General features: G+C 43.5%; 1 protein-coding gene across 1 annotated transcript; it reads right to left on the reverse strand.

Annotated features, from left to right (window-relative positions):
- Positions 1-587: 587 nt before the first annotated feature.
- PTGER4 (prostaglandin E receptor 4) lies at positions 588-11,654 on the reverse strand. The gene is made up of 2 exons (XM_063320004.1): positions 10,274-11,654; positions 588-2,710 (listed from the first exon to the last, which is right to left on the reverse strand). Exons 1-2 carry the CDS (start codon positions 11,102-11,104, stop codon positions 2,117-2,119), a joined length of 1,425 nt encoding a protein of 474 aa, XP_063176074.1. The 5' UTR covers positions 11,105-11,654; the 3' UTR covers positions 588-2,116.
- Between the last annotated feature and the right edge of the window lie 7,385 nt (positions 11,655-19,039).

Consider the following 19,039-nt stretch of genomic DNA (forward strand, 5'->3'; position numbering starts at 1 on the left):
GACGGTCCCACCTTCCCGCCCCACCAGGTACTGTTTCCTGTCTTGGGAAGTACGATGAGTGTATTCTATTTGTTGGTCACTAGTAAGCAACAGACCATAGTTAAGTGGTTTAATTGCAAAGAATTCAGGCAGATCTTTATCTGGAGCTGCAGTAGGACCTTGAGTAATACTGTTCTCCAGCTTAACTGGTGGAAAAGCACCTACTGCTGCAAATATTTGTGCACAGATTTAACTTCACTTTCTACATGTATCACGGCAAATAAGCTCAGATACTCCCTTGTTAAAGGACAGTAATGGAAAAAGACTGAGATTTAACTGAGTGTAGTTTTTCATTTTTGTTTGTTTGCATGAAAAATTTTCACGGTTGTGTCGGTGCTCTTGGGGACATTTTTGAAAGATGTCTGGCTTTTGCTAATGGTGATTACTCTGTAGAAACTTGGAAACTTACAGAACAAAGTATGTTTTGAGAGCAGCTGAGCGCAAAGCGTTCCGAGATGGGAGGCTTGTTAAGGTAAGGAGTTGGCACTGAATGGCAGACTCATACAAACTTCTAAGATCAAGCAGAACGTTTCCATTTAATCATGGTCTCCAAAATTACTTTGGTCAGTACAACTGCTTAAACATACCAACATAAGGCTCAAGATTACAATAAAGCATTTCACATGAAAACACTTTAAGCAGCATAACATGCTTAGTATTTGACAAAACATCCTCCAAATACCTGTACAGAATTACTTTGATAAACAGTGTTTCTGGAACAAGATCTAACCCTTACAACATAAAACACAAAACTCCTTTTTGTCAGTGGTTAACAGCTGGTTTTGGTGATGTGTTTGCCATTAAAATTCTAGGAACAAATGATTATCAAGGGCTGCAAGACCAGGATATGTTTCTATATAACCTATACTTTTAAATGAAGATTCTGCTTCCATGGTTTTGTACATTTATTTGATGGAGTATCAGATTACACAGTCATAAAAATCTATTTACTATTTAAAGTAAAATGATAAATGTTATGAAAAAATACCTTTATTACATCAGTGGTGCTTTAACTAAAGTGAATATTAAGACTATTAACCAGGGGTTGAAAGTTTTAGGCCCTGATATTGAAAGCACTTCTATATGTCCTTAACTCTACATGTAAGGAGTCTCCCTGGCAGCAGAGGGACTACTCTGATGGTGATGTTAAGTGTGTGCCTAAGTGTGCGCAGAACGTGGGCCAAAGTACTCGGAGAGGCACGGATGTGTTACACAGAGAAACATTCTCAGCACATAAATAAAACCTGGCTTTTTAGTATATACATATACTGAAAAGAAATATTATTAACTGAAAGGATGTGTCTTCTTATTCTACCTAAATAGCGCAGATATTCCCATTTCACTCAGAAAGTGCTTATGTATTCTCAGCTAGAGAATTACCTCATCAGCTGTGAATCTAGTTTGGATAACAAATCTAAACCAAGAATGTCTTTTATCAGCAGGAAATACTAGGGGAAGAGAAGGCTGGCAATCGTTACTACATACCTTGTATTAATAAAAAACCTTCTCATAGAGAAGAATAGACTTTTAAATATTTTCAATCCTGATTGATATATATACAATGGTAAAAATTCACATTTTCATGCTTTAGTGAGACACTTTAAAATCCTGCCCCAGGCAGCTCTCAGAGTAGCTGTGTCCAGTTCCTAGCAGCTGCCTGACATTCAGCTCTAGTACCAGAAGCTTAAACTCTTGATAGCTGAGCAACCATGGGGAGAGAAAACACAGTTCTACCAGATTTGGAAAGGGAAAGAAAGAAAAAAGGAAGTGATGGGTCTTTCTATTTCCAGAGGCGCAGTAGCTTTCCTGTGTCCCAAAAAAGATAAGGCAGTTCATGTTTCCAGTCCCATTAGACCTGCCTTGCACCATTTCTGATGGCAGGGCCCAAGTGCAGTGTCTGTTCCACACAGTCCTCAGTAGTCTAAAAGAAACGTACCCATCACATGGCAAGAGAAAAATAGCCCTTTGGAGCACAGCTGAACCCCTCTCCCCTCAAATAGGCCAAACACCTATCTATTGCACCAGTTTTTCCAATATAGCAGGAAGTATCCCCAGGGTTGAAGCCTTTCACGGCTATCTAGATACACTTTTCTGATAAATTCAATGTCTCTGTGGGAAAGGTGACCTGGAGAGGGCTGCCCTTGGACGCAGAGCTGGCCCCGCCACCAGGCCTGACCTCATTCACCAGGAAGACGCTCTCAGAGTCCTGCCCCTGTGAAGAGTCCGAGGTCTCCGAGCTACGCAGTGTCCTTACAGACGTGGTGTCAGACTGAGCCAGGCTGGCACTGGGGCCTGGAAGCAGCACACGACCCCCGACGCTGCTTTCGCTCAACTCTGGCGGGTAGAGCAGCGTTTGTGAGGTGCTGCTGATCTCCCTCAGCTCGCGGGAGATGAAGGAGGGTGACTGACTTGACATGGCAGAGGAGGTCCGGCGGCCATCCACGCAGTTGAAATTGGCCCCCGAGTGCTGCCTCCGAGCCCCTCCAATGCGGCAGAAGAGGCATTTGATCTTCTCGATGGCTTTGCTGAGTACAGTCTTGCGCAGGAGGATGTAGACCCACGGGTCCAAAATGGGGTTCACCGAGGCAATGCGGATGGCTTGCAGGTCAGGGTTTTGCCTCACATCCTTCACTGATTCCGGCTGGTACAGCTGGTTCACGAAGACACGGACCTGCCCAAGGAGATTGGGGAAGAGAAAGACACAATTATACAATTTCATCAGGAAATCAAAGTTTACATTTCAAGACAGAGATCTAGATTTGCTGCTGTAAGCTAGAACAAGAGAAGAGGCTGGCAAAGGCAGGCATCTCAGATCGGCAGCTGTACGTTTATTTTTGAAAACAGCAAAAAAAATCACAAAGTCTGCTGTAAATTGGCTGCCTTTGTTACATGTAGGAAAGGAATGGCTCTTTCTCTCTCCATCTGCTCATAAGTAATCCTTGAACCTCCAACTTTTGGCTGATGTTTTTAAAAATTCCTTTCTCCTGATAGAACCCAGCAGCAAAGATGTAGACTTGTATCCTGCTTCCTCAGTATACTTCAAGTCTTACACTACCTGTAAAGAGATAATCTGACTCCACTGAGGAGACCTGGTTCCTCTAGCAAAGGTCTAGTAATTTGTTTATTTAGAAACAAACTGAAACACAGGTTATAATTCAAGTACACTAGACTCCGGAAACAAGCCCAGAGCTGTTGATTCCAAAGTTTAGAAATGCATTGTGCTGGCACCTGTCCTTACTGGAATTGTTTGTATACCCTCAACTGTTTGCTGCCTGCAATATGAAGATCATTGTCAAATAGCTGTTCTCCATTTTAGCAAGACCTGTGCAGTGTCCAATTACAGGAAGGCCTGGGAAAACCACCAAAAAGAACTGATAATCAAAGATGCTGTTTTCTTCAGACTCCTTAAGGTAAACCAAAATAAATCCCTTAATTATCTTATCTGTTACAATAAAAAGAGAGCAGCAAAATAGTGAGGTTTTTAAAATCTCATCCTTGACTCCTGAAATTAATCAAGTCTTGCCTAGCTAGGAGGCTACAGACAAGCGTTTAAATAAATGAACCAAACTAGAACAGCCCTCTTAAGTCTTTTTTATTTGAAGTTCTGTGTGAGAAGCAGAAGTCTGGCTAAAAATTTCACAATTCTGTTCAGAGGAATTTTCCTGCAGCATGGCAACGTGGCGGCATTCGGCTTGTCGGAATTCAGAGACTGAGTGTGCTCCAAAGCTACCAGTGAAGTATGTTTAAAATAATGCAGAGTCCCTCTTTGGAAGTACTATGCATACAGTCTCCTCAAACTGACTGTCAAATTGATGATTGCCTGTATTTTCTTTCTCAGTACATTTCTCTAGGTTTATGGGTAACAAAACCTGCCCATGAAATTCAAAATATGGGAAAATCTGGAATTTATACAGCAATATAATGATCTGAGTTTTATTCCCAGTTACTTTCCTCATGATTTCTAACACTGCAGATGTCTTTTTGACAACTAATTTGACTTTATTTTTCCGTGAAGCCAAAAATGCAATTCAAGTACTGCAAAGAGTACTTCTATATGTATTTAACTTATTTTTATGAGCTTTTCTTTTATTAAGCTCTTACTAAGCTTCACTTGCTTTAAATTAGTTCATTATTTATTTAATATTAGCCTCCTGTCCAGTACTTATCACTACATGATGAGAGAAGTGGTAAGACAGTGGAAGAGGTTGCCCAGGGAAGCTGTGGATGCCCCATCCCTGGCATCCCTGGAGGTGTTGAAGGCCAGGCTGGATGGGGCTTTGAGCAGCCTGGTCTAGTGGGAGGTGTCCCTGCCCAGGGCAGGGGGGTTGGAAATAGATGGTCTTTAAGGTCCCTTCCAACCCGACCCATTCTGTGATTCTGTGATTCCACCTATCACTGGCTGAGACAAGACCAGCCCCTCCAAAGGCCAGAATTTTTAAATACCTACAGTTTGGCTGGAATTCATTGATGACTCCTTAAAAATGCCCTCAATTAAAATCTCTTGCCGTTTGCTGGTGTGTGGGGTGGCACAGGGAAGCCAGTCTCATCGGACCCAGCGACACCTTCCCTGAGCGCACCACTAGATGGCACAGGTGTCCCACGGATGGGTGTCCCACGCCACCGCGTCGCGCCCCAAGGCCGGGCTGCCAGCAGCCCTGCCGCCTGCCCTGCGCGGAGCCGCATCCCACGGGAGGCCGGCCAGCACGGGAATGGGCAACCGCTGGCTAACCTGGCAGGTGGGGAGAAGATTTGTGGCTCAATTTATAAGCTTGTGCAAGAAAAGCTGCCATTAGCCGCGCTGGCGCTGGAGCTGAAATGCAGTAGTTGGGATTCCTGAACTGGGAAGGCTGAAAAATAAGCTGACACAACGTTGTTTGTTTGGCATCGGCTAAAATCTGTTCTTGAAATACCTGGCCATTTGTGTGAGATTTTTTTTTCCCCTCCAAAATGATAAGAGGTCAAACGTATAAACAGACAAAGGTCAAACTTCCACAGGGGATTTAACCCGCGCCATAATGACATTTCTTTCCAAATGCTCCTTTTCTTTTTCTGTACTGAGATTTCCTTATGCAGGGGAATACACCCTGAATGTGTAAATGCCGGTCTGTGTATCTGACCGGTTGATCACTGGTACGTGCCCTGAGAGCCAGGAGTCCAAAGGACAGTGTCGTGGGAGTGGAGGCCTTCTGGCAGCTCATACAATTAAATGCAGTCATTACCGGGAGGATTAGAGGTGTGACAGGGAGGGGTATTTGCTGATAAATTCATCCAGATCACAGAACCAGAAGGCACACTTTGAAGACAGCTGAACAAGTACACAGTCCAACTCTGGAGACCTGAGTTGCTTTTTTTTTTTTTGAACTTGTAGATAGAGTTACACATCAGTGATTTAATAGTGGGATTGTTCTTTTGATAAGCAGCATATGAAATTGAGGTACCTACTTCACCTTCCTCTGTCTACCTGGCAGAGTTTACGTAAAGACAAAAATGTCTTTAAGTGCTTACTCTGTGGCTGAAAAGGACAAGCACTAATTGCACAGTGCAGCCTGCTTTATGTTATCTCTCTACGCTTTATTTCCTTTTGACTGATATATGGCACGTATAGGTTATATGAATGTATTTAGTGAAAACTTTAGACTGTACAAAACCGTTTCTACTTCCTAGAAAGGTCCCGTGTCTTTTATTAGAAGCTCCCCAGAATGTCTAATGCATTTACCAGTTCGGATCTATTGCTGGGATTACATCTTAATCACAATAAGGTAAAAATTAATCTGTGTTGGAATGTCAGTTTTTATCATTTCTTTACACACTTGTGAAATGGCATTTACTAATGTATCATCTACAAGAACAGTGACAGATGTATCTGTTCTGGCTACAAGTCTTCTGTTGCAGGAGGTAGCACGATAAAGGATATTGCCTTGCATTTTCTAAGTGAGTGCCGAGTAAGTGGAATTCACTACTAACTTATCTAATCCGATGCTTGAATTTGTGCAATTTGAAATCCTAATTAAAGAAAGAAGCAAATTAGAACAATTCAATTCTCAAAAGAATGAGTTTTGCCGTGTTAGCTTTGTAGCTGTAAAATTCCGGCAATGTATCTCAAAAGTACTAGCAGTTTGTTTGCAGTTCTGTTAAGAAGCACATAGCTCCAAGGTATGTTGAGTTCGTGCTCAAGTGATAGGTACTTGCAGGATCAGAGTCCTGTCTGCCATCTGCTGCTTCTCCTTTTTACTAACAGACGCAAATCATGATTTCTAATCCTATGAAGTACTGTAAAGTGACTTATACAGTTACAGTCACACTGGTGATTGTCTTCATAGCTTCCACCTGCCCTCAAAATCTCCCCACGTACTGATAAGATAAATTTAAAAACCGTACGGTAGTAAGCAGAAACAAGTTTTTCAGCTCTACAAGCCAATAACCTTTGCCCTTCAAGGCCTTGGTGTCTGCTTGGTGTCTAGTCCATTACTCAAAAATCGTGTCTGTGACCTTGCTGTTGGCTGCGGACAGTCCCTGATATTTAAAGAGAAAAGTCAAAACCAACCAAGCCAAAAGAAAATCTAAACTTTTAAATTAATTAAACATTAAGTTAGAAACTTCTGATTATTTAATGCAATCAATCAGTTGTACACCCTGAAACATTGTATTTTATTTTCTACTTCACCGTAATTTAACAACAGTGTTCAGTTGTTAGGAACAGATCATGCCCTTAAAAATCTTAAGAGTATCTGACAGACTGCTGGAGGGAATTACAGACTTCGAGTAGTGTGTGCCTATTACTCTTGAAAGAGTTTAGTTTTTTTTTAAAGGCTGGATAATAATTTCTACTCTATTCTTGACAAATTCTCTGCTAATGTAAGTTATTCCCTACTTTTAACTCTATCCAATTCTATTTTCTAAACCCACAATATTTTAAAAGATGAGACAACCAGTGTGGAGTGCAGACAAGACTCAGCACACAATTTATGTATTTTCCTTATTTGATTTTTAAACTATTGTCAGATGCTTCTTCATGTCTTTCACACCACTTTCTGTGCATTGAGACATCAGGTTCTATCAAAAGTTTCCTTTCACTAATGTTTTTTGTTCAACTTTTCTTTCCTTGGTAAATTTGATCAGCCTTCAGTTCTGTCAAGTTCATTCAGCACTTCGCACTATCTCCCATAATTTTGTTACAGCACTTGTAACTGTAAAATTTTGCTGATTTGATTAATAAATCATTAAGGCACTAAACAACCCTACTTGTAAACTGAGTGCTGGAGCAGCTCATTATTAAAAACTGCTGTTCTCTCTGACTCAGCTTACTGTTCTTTAACCACTTCTTAAATCAAGACAATCCTTTTCTTATTATTTCAGGACCATTTAATATTTTAAGACTTGAAAACTTTTTGTCAAACCCTAATAAATGCAGCCTGCTGGACTGCCTCTGTCTGCTATTTTATTATGTTGTGAAAGCGTTCATTCTAAAATGTTAGAGGTTTACGTCCCTCTTTCAGAAGATGCTTTGCTTTGACTTAAGCGATGGTTTATTCAGCTGAAATCTTCAGTAGGAAGTCCGCTCATCAGAAAGCTTGAGTCACAAAGCACCCTCTGAGCCTGCTTTGTGCATCTAGAATCATACCGCCACCACCTTGCCACTTGCCTGCTCTTGGTGACTGCCAGGCTGTCCTTTTATAGATGAGCCTCGCGCTCAGTTGAGAGCCCCCTAAAACTCCGCCAAGTCATCAAAAATGTACATCTATATTAGTTATTTACCTCTCTCTGCTGGTGGCTATTTCTAGGGATTTATAGCGAAAAAGTGTCACTTCTTTGAGTTTGTATCTCAATTCTCAACCCCAGTCTATATGCAACCAGAGGGCTTATATGCATACACAGCAGTGCATCATGGCACGAAGAAGCATATGTGGCTATAGCTTATTCCTGCCGGGAGGAGGCAAATAACTTATAAAAGCTACTTAATAATGAAGAAATTTAACCACACTGGACACTGTGATGATGTGTATATATGTGGTTGTGTTTTGTTTTCAAAAGAAAGCTTCCTTTTTCTTTTCTTAGTCATCCAAGTGAAATGACAGCCTCTTACTTCGTTTCAGATATAGGAAAAATGTGCTGCTTTAGCAGGAAAAAGCTAAGTTACGTGAACACTCCCAAGGTATGGAGTGCTTTTATACACTGTGCTTTTATAAGTACTGAAACCAAGGTCTGAAAGAGCTACACAACTTCATCACCTGCACCTTCACATACCTTCTGCTATATGCAAGTTTTTTAGTTACTGTTTAAATAATAAAACTTTTGCCCCACCCAGGTTCATTAATTTTAACTGTTGAGACTCACGTTCCCTTTCTGGTAACCCCTCCCTCCTCATTTTTCCCTTTTTTTTGGTTGTTTTTTAATATTCTGTAAAAGACTGCTTAGCTTCAAATGGATATGAACAATTTCACTTCACATTTCACATTCAGACTTCTCAGACTTCCCCTAGCTGCCCCTTCACCGGATAAAGTTTGGCTTTCTTCTGAAATTGCTGAAGTCCATCAGCTCGTACCCCATATCATGTTACGACACTATTTAATTCCCAGAACACATTCTCTGCTTTTACCAGCTTCTCTTTTGAAAACGCAGTATTGTTCTCTTGTGAAGTAGCTGTTATAATACTAGGTTAGTCAAATTAAGTACTGTTAACCCACAGTACTGTCAGGGTTTTGGCCACTCTGTGACCTGATGCCTCCTGGTGCAGCAAGTCAGCTTACCCCTGCGGTTTCTGGAGCCAGACTGCACAGCAGGTTGTGCGCGGTTTCTCCATTTAAGGTACGTGCACCTCCCGGGGACACCCTGCGTGCAGCTCAGGCAGCACCTCTTGACATCCCTCAGATATCAAGCAATAAACAGGTGGCACCGTGCTCGGTCATGCCACGGCACAGCGCAAAGTGACAGCGCCGAAGGACAGGAGACGTCCTTCGGCGACAGCCAGTGCGCTGGCGCTCCAGCACAGCCACGCTTCACTGGCTCCTGTTTATGTCAGTAATGTGGCAAAACTGGCCCGACCCTTGCGATTACAGCTCCTCTGGAGCAGGGGGACGGCCTCGCCGACCTCTTGAGTCCTGTTCACATGTACTTCTCTAAACTTCCTTACTGTGGTATACGCTATCTGTTCCACATCCCCAGCAGGCCAGCTGTATTTCACATACATTGTAGCCCCGCTACAACAGAGGTATCACCCTACCTTAAAACAAACCTTCTAAAAACGCTTTGTCTGACAACCACTGCTTGGCTCCCTATGCCGTGTTTTAGAAGGTGGCAAATAAGGCAAGCCAGCTATTTGTTTAATGTCTCTGAGCCAGCAGAGGAGAGAAGTTCGCCAAGTTTTATTATGGTGGGTGGCAAGCAAGAACTGAGCCTCCAGCTGCGGGTTGGGGTTTTTTTGTCTTCCTTGGAGATAAGGTGCAGGAATAGAAATAAGTGGATCCTGCACATTCAGTTCAATTACAATAATTGCATCATCTGTGTCAGAAAATTAGCAAATAGTTAGTGGTAATGTTGTCTGACATTTTGGTATGATCTCTAGGTTTATGTGGGCCAGATTCCTCCAACTCTCATTTAACTGAGCATTACACTGACGGGTGGTTGCACCGAGTTCACTGCTCCCACAGCACGGAGCTGTTGGAGGGATGTCTGTGTGGGATCTACCCCAGAGATGGTGGGTGAATCCCTCAAGAGGGGAACCTTGGCTCAGGTTTTGGGTGTGAAGCACTCTGCGTGTTGCTGGTGCCAAGCGAACAGAGCTCTCTCCTCCTTCCGCACATCAAGGACTGCTGCACCCTTCAGCAACAGCGTGCACATTTTTCAAACACAATAAACACGCAGAAATGTAGGCCAGACCCAAACCTCACTCACCACAAATTAATTTTGGAAGTGAACTTTAAAGTGAACTTTAAAGCTCTCAGTAAGATTTTGGCTAAGTAGAGTCTAGTTGAACAGCGGAAAAATTATTGAGAATTTTTGGCGCTGTATTTTAACCAATCAAAGGAGCCCAGGACTTGGGATAAGTGTGTTTCTTTTCTCGTAAACAAATCAACACAACTTTCTCTCACCATGCATGTACCCTAACAGCCTTTACGTTACTGTAACAGTTCACAGCACCAGCTAAATAGAAGTCTGTCCTACAAGCACAGACTAGGAGGAGAAAAGACTCAGCGGTGCGGGTGATGGAAAAGAAGGGTTGCACAACATTACTCACCACCAGAGGAATGGAGCAGATGACCACCACCAGGGAAGTGGCAATGAGCAGAATAACCATCTGGATCTCTGCTCCGGCCATCCGACGGAAGCTCCGGCGTCTGCGAAAGTCAGATAAACGGCTGGAGGTGGTGTCTGTCCCCAAGGATGTGCGTCGCATGAACTGGCGGTGCATGCGAATTAGGGCCACGCACACCAGGATGTTGCAGATCACGGTGACCATGATCAGGAAAGAGCTGAAGCCGGCGTACATGTAGGAATATGCCGCATGGGTGGCCTCCTTTGCTTGCCAGTCTATGAAACACCAAGTGTAAGGGTACTGCAAGGTAGATTTGCCGAGCCCCATGCTGGGGAGGGCACAGAACAGCACGTTGGAAGCGTAGATGGCAAAGAGCGTGAGCCCTGCCAGCTTCTTGTCTACATAATGGTTGTAGAAATAGGCATGGTTGATGGCCAGGTACCTTTCTATAGACATGGCACATATAATGCTGAGACCAGAGAGTCCAAAGAAGAGGAGGATGAAGGAGCTGTACTCACACAGCGCCGGTCCTCCCGGCCAGCGGTTCTGCAGGTAAGTGGCAATAGTGACCGGACTCACCAGGCAGGTCCCCAAGAGATCGGTGACCGCCAGCCCGCAGACCAGCGTGTAGAAGGTGGTCTCCTTCTGCTCCTTCCTGGACTTGCAGAGCACCACGATGGCTATGAGGTTGCCCACCACGCCAAAGATGAACATGACGGTGGGAATGGTGGGGGGCTTTCCACCCTCGGCCCCGCTGGCCGTCCCGTTGGCGGAGCCGTTCGCAGGTGGCATGATGGTGGGGTCGAAGGACATGGTGCCCGCACTGCGTTGCCGCCGGGGAGCCGAGTGATGAAGGCAGGAGCTGGTCCAAAAAGGAAAGGCAAAATAAGGGAGGGCAGGGGCGTGAAAATAAAAATTCAAATGAGGGAGAATTTAAAGGAAAAAAAAAAAAGGTGGTGTGTTTTTGTTTAAAAAAAAAAGGAAAAAAAGGTCCAAAAAGGGAGCCGAAGAGGGGTGCTGTATGGTAGCGGGGGGAGCCGCGGCCGCCTCTCCCCGCGCAGACCGCGGCGCTCCGCCGCCCAGCCCGGGGGGGCCCAAGCGCGGAGCGGAGCCCGGCGGAACCCGGCCGCCTCAGCGCCTCTCGCACCGACGGCGAGGAGGACTGAGCGCGGCGCTGGGGCGGCCCTGGGCGGGCGGGCGGCGGCGGCTCCAGGTGCCGCGGGGGGCGGCGCGGGAAGGTGCGGGAGCGCAGTGGCCGCCGCTCATCCCCCTCCCGCCGAGCCGGCGGTGTAGTGCGGTGCGGCGCGGCGCGGTGCGATGCGGAGCGCCGGCTCTCCTCTCACTGCCACCCCGCCGCGCTCCCGCCGAGTTTCGCCGAGGAGGGCGGGGGCGGCCGGGGCAGCTCCCGCCGCTCCTCCCCGCCCTCTCGCCCCATTGGGCCGCGCCGCGGAGGGCAGGTTGAGCGGGGCCGGGCGCGGGCGACACCGCCCGGGGCTGCCGGCGGGGCGAGGCGGGGCGTCCGTTGGGGGCGTCCGTTGGGGGGGTGTGGGGGGGTGTGTGTGAGGGGACGGCGGGCAGCGGCCAGGACGGCGGCACCTGCCCGCTCGGCCGTGTCGCGGAGGCCCCCCGGGCCGCCCCGCGGTGGTCGTGGATGGCAGGGAGGGCTCCTCGCACCTTCCACTGAGGGGCACCGCGCCCTGAGGGGCCGCCATGTTCCAGCGCGGGGGCCTGGACGGGGCGCCCGGCCCCCGCCGGGGGTGAGGCCGTGTCACCTCCCTGTCCCAGGGAAGGAAGGGAGCCCTTCACCGGCTGCTGGTTCGAGAGTGGCAGCGCTGGTCTCTCCAGCTGGGAGAGGCCGCGGCGGGCCGTCTGTCACAAAGAGAAGCGCAGGTGATAACCACCGAGCACCGTGGCTGGCAGCGGACCCTTTTGCATCGGGCGGACATGACTGCGGCGGAAGAAAAGATCTACTGATGTACTGCATGTATCCTCTGTTAGTGAGGTTATTAAACACAGGAAGGGTGTGTGTACATTCGAGGGAAGTGTTTGGAAGTGTTTATATGTTTGTTTCAAGAACTTGTTTTGTCTTGACTGTGACACGATCACATTACGCTTGCAAAGCCTCAGGATTGTGGCTCAGTCTTCAGCTGGGCTGATGGAGGGACAGCAGTCGCTGTTACACGGTGCCTCTGTGGCAGCTTTCGCCCCAGCGGTGGTGGTGTCCTTAGTCCAGAAATGTCCACAGAAACCTACCACTGTGACAGGCACACGCATGGTGTTGCTGCTGGAGGGGAAAGTCCTGGTGATCCATATTAATGCCGTTGGGTCAGGGATGGAGCTTCACACCGTCATACTGGATCGGACATCCGGATGCAGCTGGTCTAACACCCGTTCTTGTACATGAAGTGACATCATTTGCTGCAGGGAACACAACCTGTGCCCTGAAGCATGACATTTGTATCCCTACAAGAACCTCTTCTCTGTCATAAAGGCAAAATGTCTTGTAAAAGTCTGATCACTTTTCAGTGTTACTGTCCGCCCCTCTCTCTTCTTTTAAGCCTGTGAAAGTGATGCCTGTGGATGTACTAGCATTCAGTAAAGTCACGATAGTATCATGACGTACTGACAGCAAAATGTATGAGAGAGAACAAGTGTGAACTGTGGGAAAGAGAGGAGTTTCAGTTTTCAATGCTGTGTGAACAAACATTAAAAAAAAGCCATTTTATATATTATCAGCGTTTTAGTACTGTTATCTAACTGCTTTGAAAACTAAAATGCTTCCTATTTTTTTTACGTGTGAAATAACACAGGGATAAATGATAGTAATGGTGGCAGTTTGGTCTGCTCAGAGAAAATAAACACTTTTGCTAGTATTGACAGCTCTTTATCTTTTACAAAATTGGAAAATCATTCGATCAGAAGCATAGAGCTACATGTGGGAGTAGAGGTTGCTCAATTAGGTTTGCCTAATTGTCAGAAGCAAATTATAAGCACTTCAAAATACTTCCAAAAGAAAGCACAGCAGAAACATTGCTTTTTCGTCTCTTTTAAACAGTTTTCTGGCTGTTACAGGAAAGTTGACCCAGGTACAGAGCAGGCGCTGCATTCGGGTGGTGTAATTGCACGTGCTTTCTCAATAGTCCTTCTTTCTGACACTGGGAATTTGGTGCTCTGGTATTAGAGGCCGTAATGTGGGATTAAGTTAACACAGGTGCAGCAGTCATTACTAGAATGGGAAAATTACCTTGCTTCCCTGAAGTGGTGCAAAGGTTTTTAATGACTAAGGGCAAAGGAAGTAATTTGTTTTTCTTTGTTGGTGCCTTTTTTTCACTTTTTTTCTTATCTACAGATCCAGTCTTACGAGGTATTCTGACCGTCTCATAACAGACTGTGTGTCTTCAGAAGTTTCAGTCTATAGTAGAGGGTGCTCATGTCCTTCTGTGGGTACGCATACATGTGTGCGTATGTGAAGGAGCAAATGCTGTTTTTCATGCTATAATGTCGGTCTTATAATGGATACCTCTAAAGAACTAATCGAAAATGTAGGGAAGCCAGGAAAATCCATAAAGAAACAGCAAAAGTGTAGTTTTGAGTGCAAGGATAGTCATATCAGTTTTGTGAAATAGCGTTAGTTCTTTAATTAGAGAATACGATAGAAATCAGTCACAGAATTGTGGGACAGGTTGCATGTGAGCTTACTGTATCTACCCATTGTGTAGAACTTTTAGAGTCATTAGAAGAATTCAGTAACTTCCAGGAGTTTCCCTTTGAACTAATGGTTCTGATATCTAGAACTCCTGGTCAAGATGAAAAGCGTAACCACACAAAAGCCTTAGTCTTCAGAGCAAAGAAGAGACTTAAAGTGGAACTGAAAAACTGAAGAAATTCCACTTGCAATGTGGGTAGTCATGCTGTCCTAGCAGCAATGTCCCACGTTGTAGCATTGAGTAACCACCAAAGAACTGTTTGTGTGGAAACCACTTAGGTGAGAAGTCAAAATATCACAAAGAAAAAATGAAAGCTTTGGATTGTGTATGGAATCATGTTAGAAAAAAAATCCCTTTTGTTCAAAAAGTAGTAGATTAGAAAACATGGACACTGAAAATGATTAGGATAAACTTTAACTTGCCTCAGAGCAAACTTTTTCTGACTTTAATGTTACAACTTTGAGAAGATTCATCCTGAAATACATGAGTCAACTACTATAGCTTGATTAGTTGAGTTGTTAACTAAAATGTGGTTATATTTCAAGCTTGGTGAAAAATTTAAATTAAAATACTTGACCTTTTCTTTTCTTCTTCTGTGGTGTGGTAAGAGGCTCATATTTATTCAGTGTGTCTCACCTGCCACGTGATACCCCTTGTAAAAATCCTTTAGCCAGCTGATGGTTCCAAAACCTTACCTGCATTGCTCAGGACCAGCTGGAATATAGACAAATAAATTACGCAGAGGTCTCCCTCCTGTGTGCAACTGTGATTTTAACACCAAAGTGCCTATGTAGGCATCTGAATTGATGAGTATTTTCTGGAGGTGCTTCTATGAGCTCCGCTTCCAGAGAAGCTATGTATTCAGTGGGCAGTAAAAGTGGGTGTAAAGCAAATTTTGTAAACTGTGGACTGCCCTTAACATTTTGCATTTTAAAGTCCCATTAAATATCTGAACTTCAGTAGCATTCTTGACTTATTCAATAGTTTGTCAGCCTTTCTCCTTTGGTGGGCAATTTGGCTATAGGAAAACTTGTTGCTTTTTTTGCTTAATTTTTGTTTAGCTGTCATGCTTTTGACACATAACGTTTTTCAGGAAAAAAATAACCATTAGACTAAACTTTATATGCCAAACCAAAATCGTTATTAGTAGATAATGGAAATAGACTGAACCAAATGTCACATAAGAGTCTTTCTTTAATTAATCATTAGAAAAGAAAAAAATATACAAGGATTAAGTTGAAAAAAAGTTTAAAAGGAAGTGGGGAATTCTGATGACCTTTAAGGTCCCTTCCAACCCAAACCATTCTATGATTCTATTCTATGAATACAAATCGCATTGTAAGTAGATAGAAGATTTTATATTTTAAAGTGTGTAATATTTCCCTGCCCACATATTTTCATATAAAATCATCACAGAAAGTAACGTTATTAAATTTATTTTAGGACTTCTGGTTATTACTAGTATGACTAGCAGTATTACTAGTACTTCTGGCACATTTCCGCTGTACCTGATAAAACATCTTGATGAATAGGGGATTTCCCTGGGCGGGGGAATTCTCTGGGGAATGAGAGCAGGCATCCCCCCACTCTTGTCGCGGCATGATGTTCTAGGAGAGAGCTGCTAACTGCCACTGCCAGTGGATCTGATGCTGATGGTGCACTGGCATGCGAGGCACCTCAGCACTCCAGCAGGACGCTATCTTGCCAAAAAACATAGCTCTATAATTTACTCCACAGTCATGTGTTCCGTATTAGTCAATCATGCTACTGAAGTTTGGGGTTTTTTTCCTGTTTAAACGATGCTGTTAATCTTTATAGGACACTGAATGACTTTTTCCTCTGTAATAACATTTGTCACTGCAGCAGTATGTAGTTCTATTTTAGCAGTTACGAAGTCTGCATTAATAGTTAAAATACTTTAAAGTTATTTTTATCAACCCTTTTCTTTGGAGCAGTATAGATTAAATTAGCTTCTTCCTCAACAGTTGCATATACTGTTTTTTCTTATATTTTTTTTTTTAAAGTTTGGCAGTTCTTACTTGCCTTTCAGAGGCCAACAGCATAAAAGGGAAGTTCATAGAAGAGCACTAATAATTAGCTGTCAAGACATTTTCTTAATTTAGAGCCCTTAAAATAATTTTGCCTATTTCAGGTCTCACCTGATAAATTATAAGTAGACAGCTAAGTCAGACCCTATGCAGAAAAAAATGTTATGAATTAAATTCCTCTTGGGCACAAACTGTGGCACGTTCACTGAAGTTATCTTTTTAGAACATATGCTGGATAGGTTTTACAGGGAACTTTAGAAAATACTTTGTAAATATTAGTAATTTTTGTATTGTTTTAGCTTTCTGCAGTTGGCTGTGAGTGGTGGTTCATTTTGTTGTGACGAGGTACAGTAACGGACGGCTGTGGTGGGAGCAGAAAAAACCCAGCATTGCACAGGAAGTAGTTATCTGACATGTCGTTTAGATGTGGTGTTAGGGGATATGGTGTAAGGGAGAGCTTTGTAGAGTGGCGTTGATGGTTGGACTCGATGATCCCAAGGGTCTTTTCCAACCTAAATGATTCTATGATTCTATGTCTTGTTCAAGTCTAGCTGTTCTGCAGATTTTCTATGAGATCTGAAGACTGAATACCCTTTCCGTGGATTCTGATGTAACTCTGTGATGGTATCTGTGTGCCAGAAATTTCAACAAAGTGACAGGCTGTCTTATGTTTGTTTTTTTTCTCTTGAGGTGTGATAACGAGACTTGGGAATGTGTTAAACAGCCATACTCTGTAGCTTTGACGAAAGAACCGAAGCTGTGCATTTCTGTTGGAAAGTTGAAACTTTTATCAAGTGTTAAAAGCTGTGTACCAAAGGCACCTGTGATTTTTGCAGTCAGATTAACAGTCATGGAAGTGGCTTAATTTATTATATGGTTTTGTAGCATTCCTTTCTTTGTTGTCATACTTGGCTTTGTTTTTTTTTCAACACCTCGTTGTAAAAGAAACTGAAGTTTATCAGGAAAATATACCACCTCTGTACAAACTGAGTTCTCTGTTTCTGTCCTGGTGAAGCACTCCAAAAAGATTGCCAGTAATTTTGATGTGAAATTGTTTTCTTCTGTGAAAGTACCTGGACCATCTTTGGAAAGAGGGCAGAATCCTTTATAGTATATGATGAGGCTGTATGCTACATCTGTAGCATGAAGGCTGGCTCAGGCATGTGATTTGAGGCTAGATGTGAGTTACGATCAGCTGAAAGTTTAATAGAAGTTTCTTCTTGTACCATCCTGCCCACTATGAGGCTGGGCTTGAAAGCATTTCCAGCTGTCAGGATGGATTAACAATTAGTAGTGCAATGCAATGGCTCTTTCATTGCCTAGTGGAAGAATTCTCCTAATAAATCCTGAGGCTGGGCTCTTTGGGAAAGATTTTTCCTTTTTATAAAGGAAAATTATTCAGAAATTATTCAGAAAGTTTTTTGTACACTACGTAACTACTGTATGTAATCAAGTCTTGCACATTAAGCTTTGAATCCTGAAAGGTAGTGCAAACCAACAAGCTACTGGATACTATGTGTAAATCACCACCTTGGTTCTTAGAAAAATCTACTTAAGCTCATAGAAAAAAGGCTAATTTTGTGGGAATGATTCATGTATAAGGTGAGTCAGTTATCTTTCACTAAGAGGACACTGGCTGCAAAATCATTGGAATAAACCCCAGATTTAGTAAGCCTGCAGCAAATGACAAACTATATTTGCAGCTGAATGCTTTTAAGAAGGTCTGCAAGAAATTTTTAAGGAAATGTTTTCTTGCCTGTAAATTCTCTGTTATTCCAGCAGAGGGTAGTTTATCCTCTAGGAAGCTAGGTATGTTGAAGGAATGATCAGGAAAGGTAACTTAATGATTCCCATTTCCTTTTATTTGAGATAGGGCAATAAAAATTAACTTCAACAGACTGACCTCATCAGATTAACAAATGCTGAAACATACTGTTAGGCTACGGTATGTTCTTAGGCTGGAAATGGAAAAGGCAGCCAAATTCAACAGTAGTCCTATTTCTGTCCTGCTACCAAACGCTTCGTTTGCCCTGTAAGAATTACTGCAGTTTGCTTATGCTGAGAACAGTTGCATTGTCAGCCTGATGCTTAAGAGCTACTTGACTTTCATTTGTCAGCTAGTAAAGTAGATACAACATGAAACATTTTTTATGCCGAATGCATAGAATCACTTTGGCTTGTTTATAGTTGCTTAAAAACTCTTTGGGATCTGGACTGATGCAATTCTGCCTGGTTTTAGCTCTTTACTCCAGAGCAAGGGTACCTTAGCTGTGGTAGTGAGACACACACCCACCGCTTAAAGCCTAGTACAAAGTTTGGAACAGTTCTGCTAGTGGAGGTATCTATGAATCACCCTTCTTTCTGCCCCTGTACTCACTGCTACAGCAGCTGATGCTATGGTCAATATACATTTGTGGATTGCCGTGATAGTACCCACCTGCATCTACTCTCTGCTATACTGTGTGGTGACTAAGAGAATATCATTTCTAGAGTTCTCCTCTGATACTTTATTTTAAATCAGTTGTCAGGGAGCAGTCCTGCCAGTAAGCTTCTGTGTCTATCAGTCCTGAAAGGCAGCATAAGCTTTTCTGATGTGAGAGCATGAGGGAGCACAGTGACCACTGGCTCTTTGAAAGGATAACAGGAGATGTGCAGATCCACAGCTATTCTGTTGCCATGGTTCAATGAAGCCTTACTACTCAGAATTTGTTTCCATTCAAAGCAGCGTTTCACCTCCTCATGGATATTAGCATTTTTACCTGCTTTCTAGAAAGACTAGTTTGGTCCACTGACCATGGAAAGAACAGGCAGGGCTCTGAGAGCCCCACGAGGAAAAGTAAGTATGGGTCTGTACTTCAGGCTGCTTTGGACTTCTGCAGATCTTGCAGCTGGTACATGAAATTTTCAACACAGCCCTTGAAAAAACACCTAATTGAATAGTAGGTAATGTAACAGCAACTAATATATATAATTTTATTCTTCTTAGGTAGAAG

This window comes from Chroicocephalus ridibundus, chromosome Z (genome assembly GCF_963924245.1).
Source record: "Chroicocephalus ridibundus chromosome Z, bChrRid1.1, whole genome shotgun sequence".
NCBI lineage: Eukaryota > Metazoa > Chordata > Aves > Charadriiformes > Laridae > Chroicocephalus > Chroicocephalus ridibundus.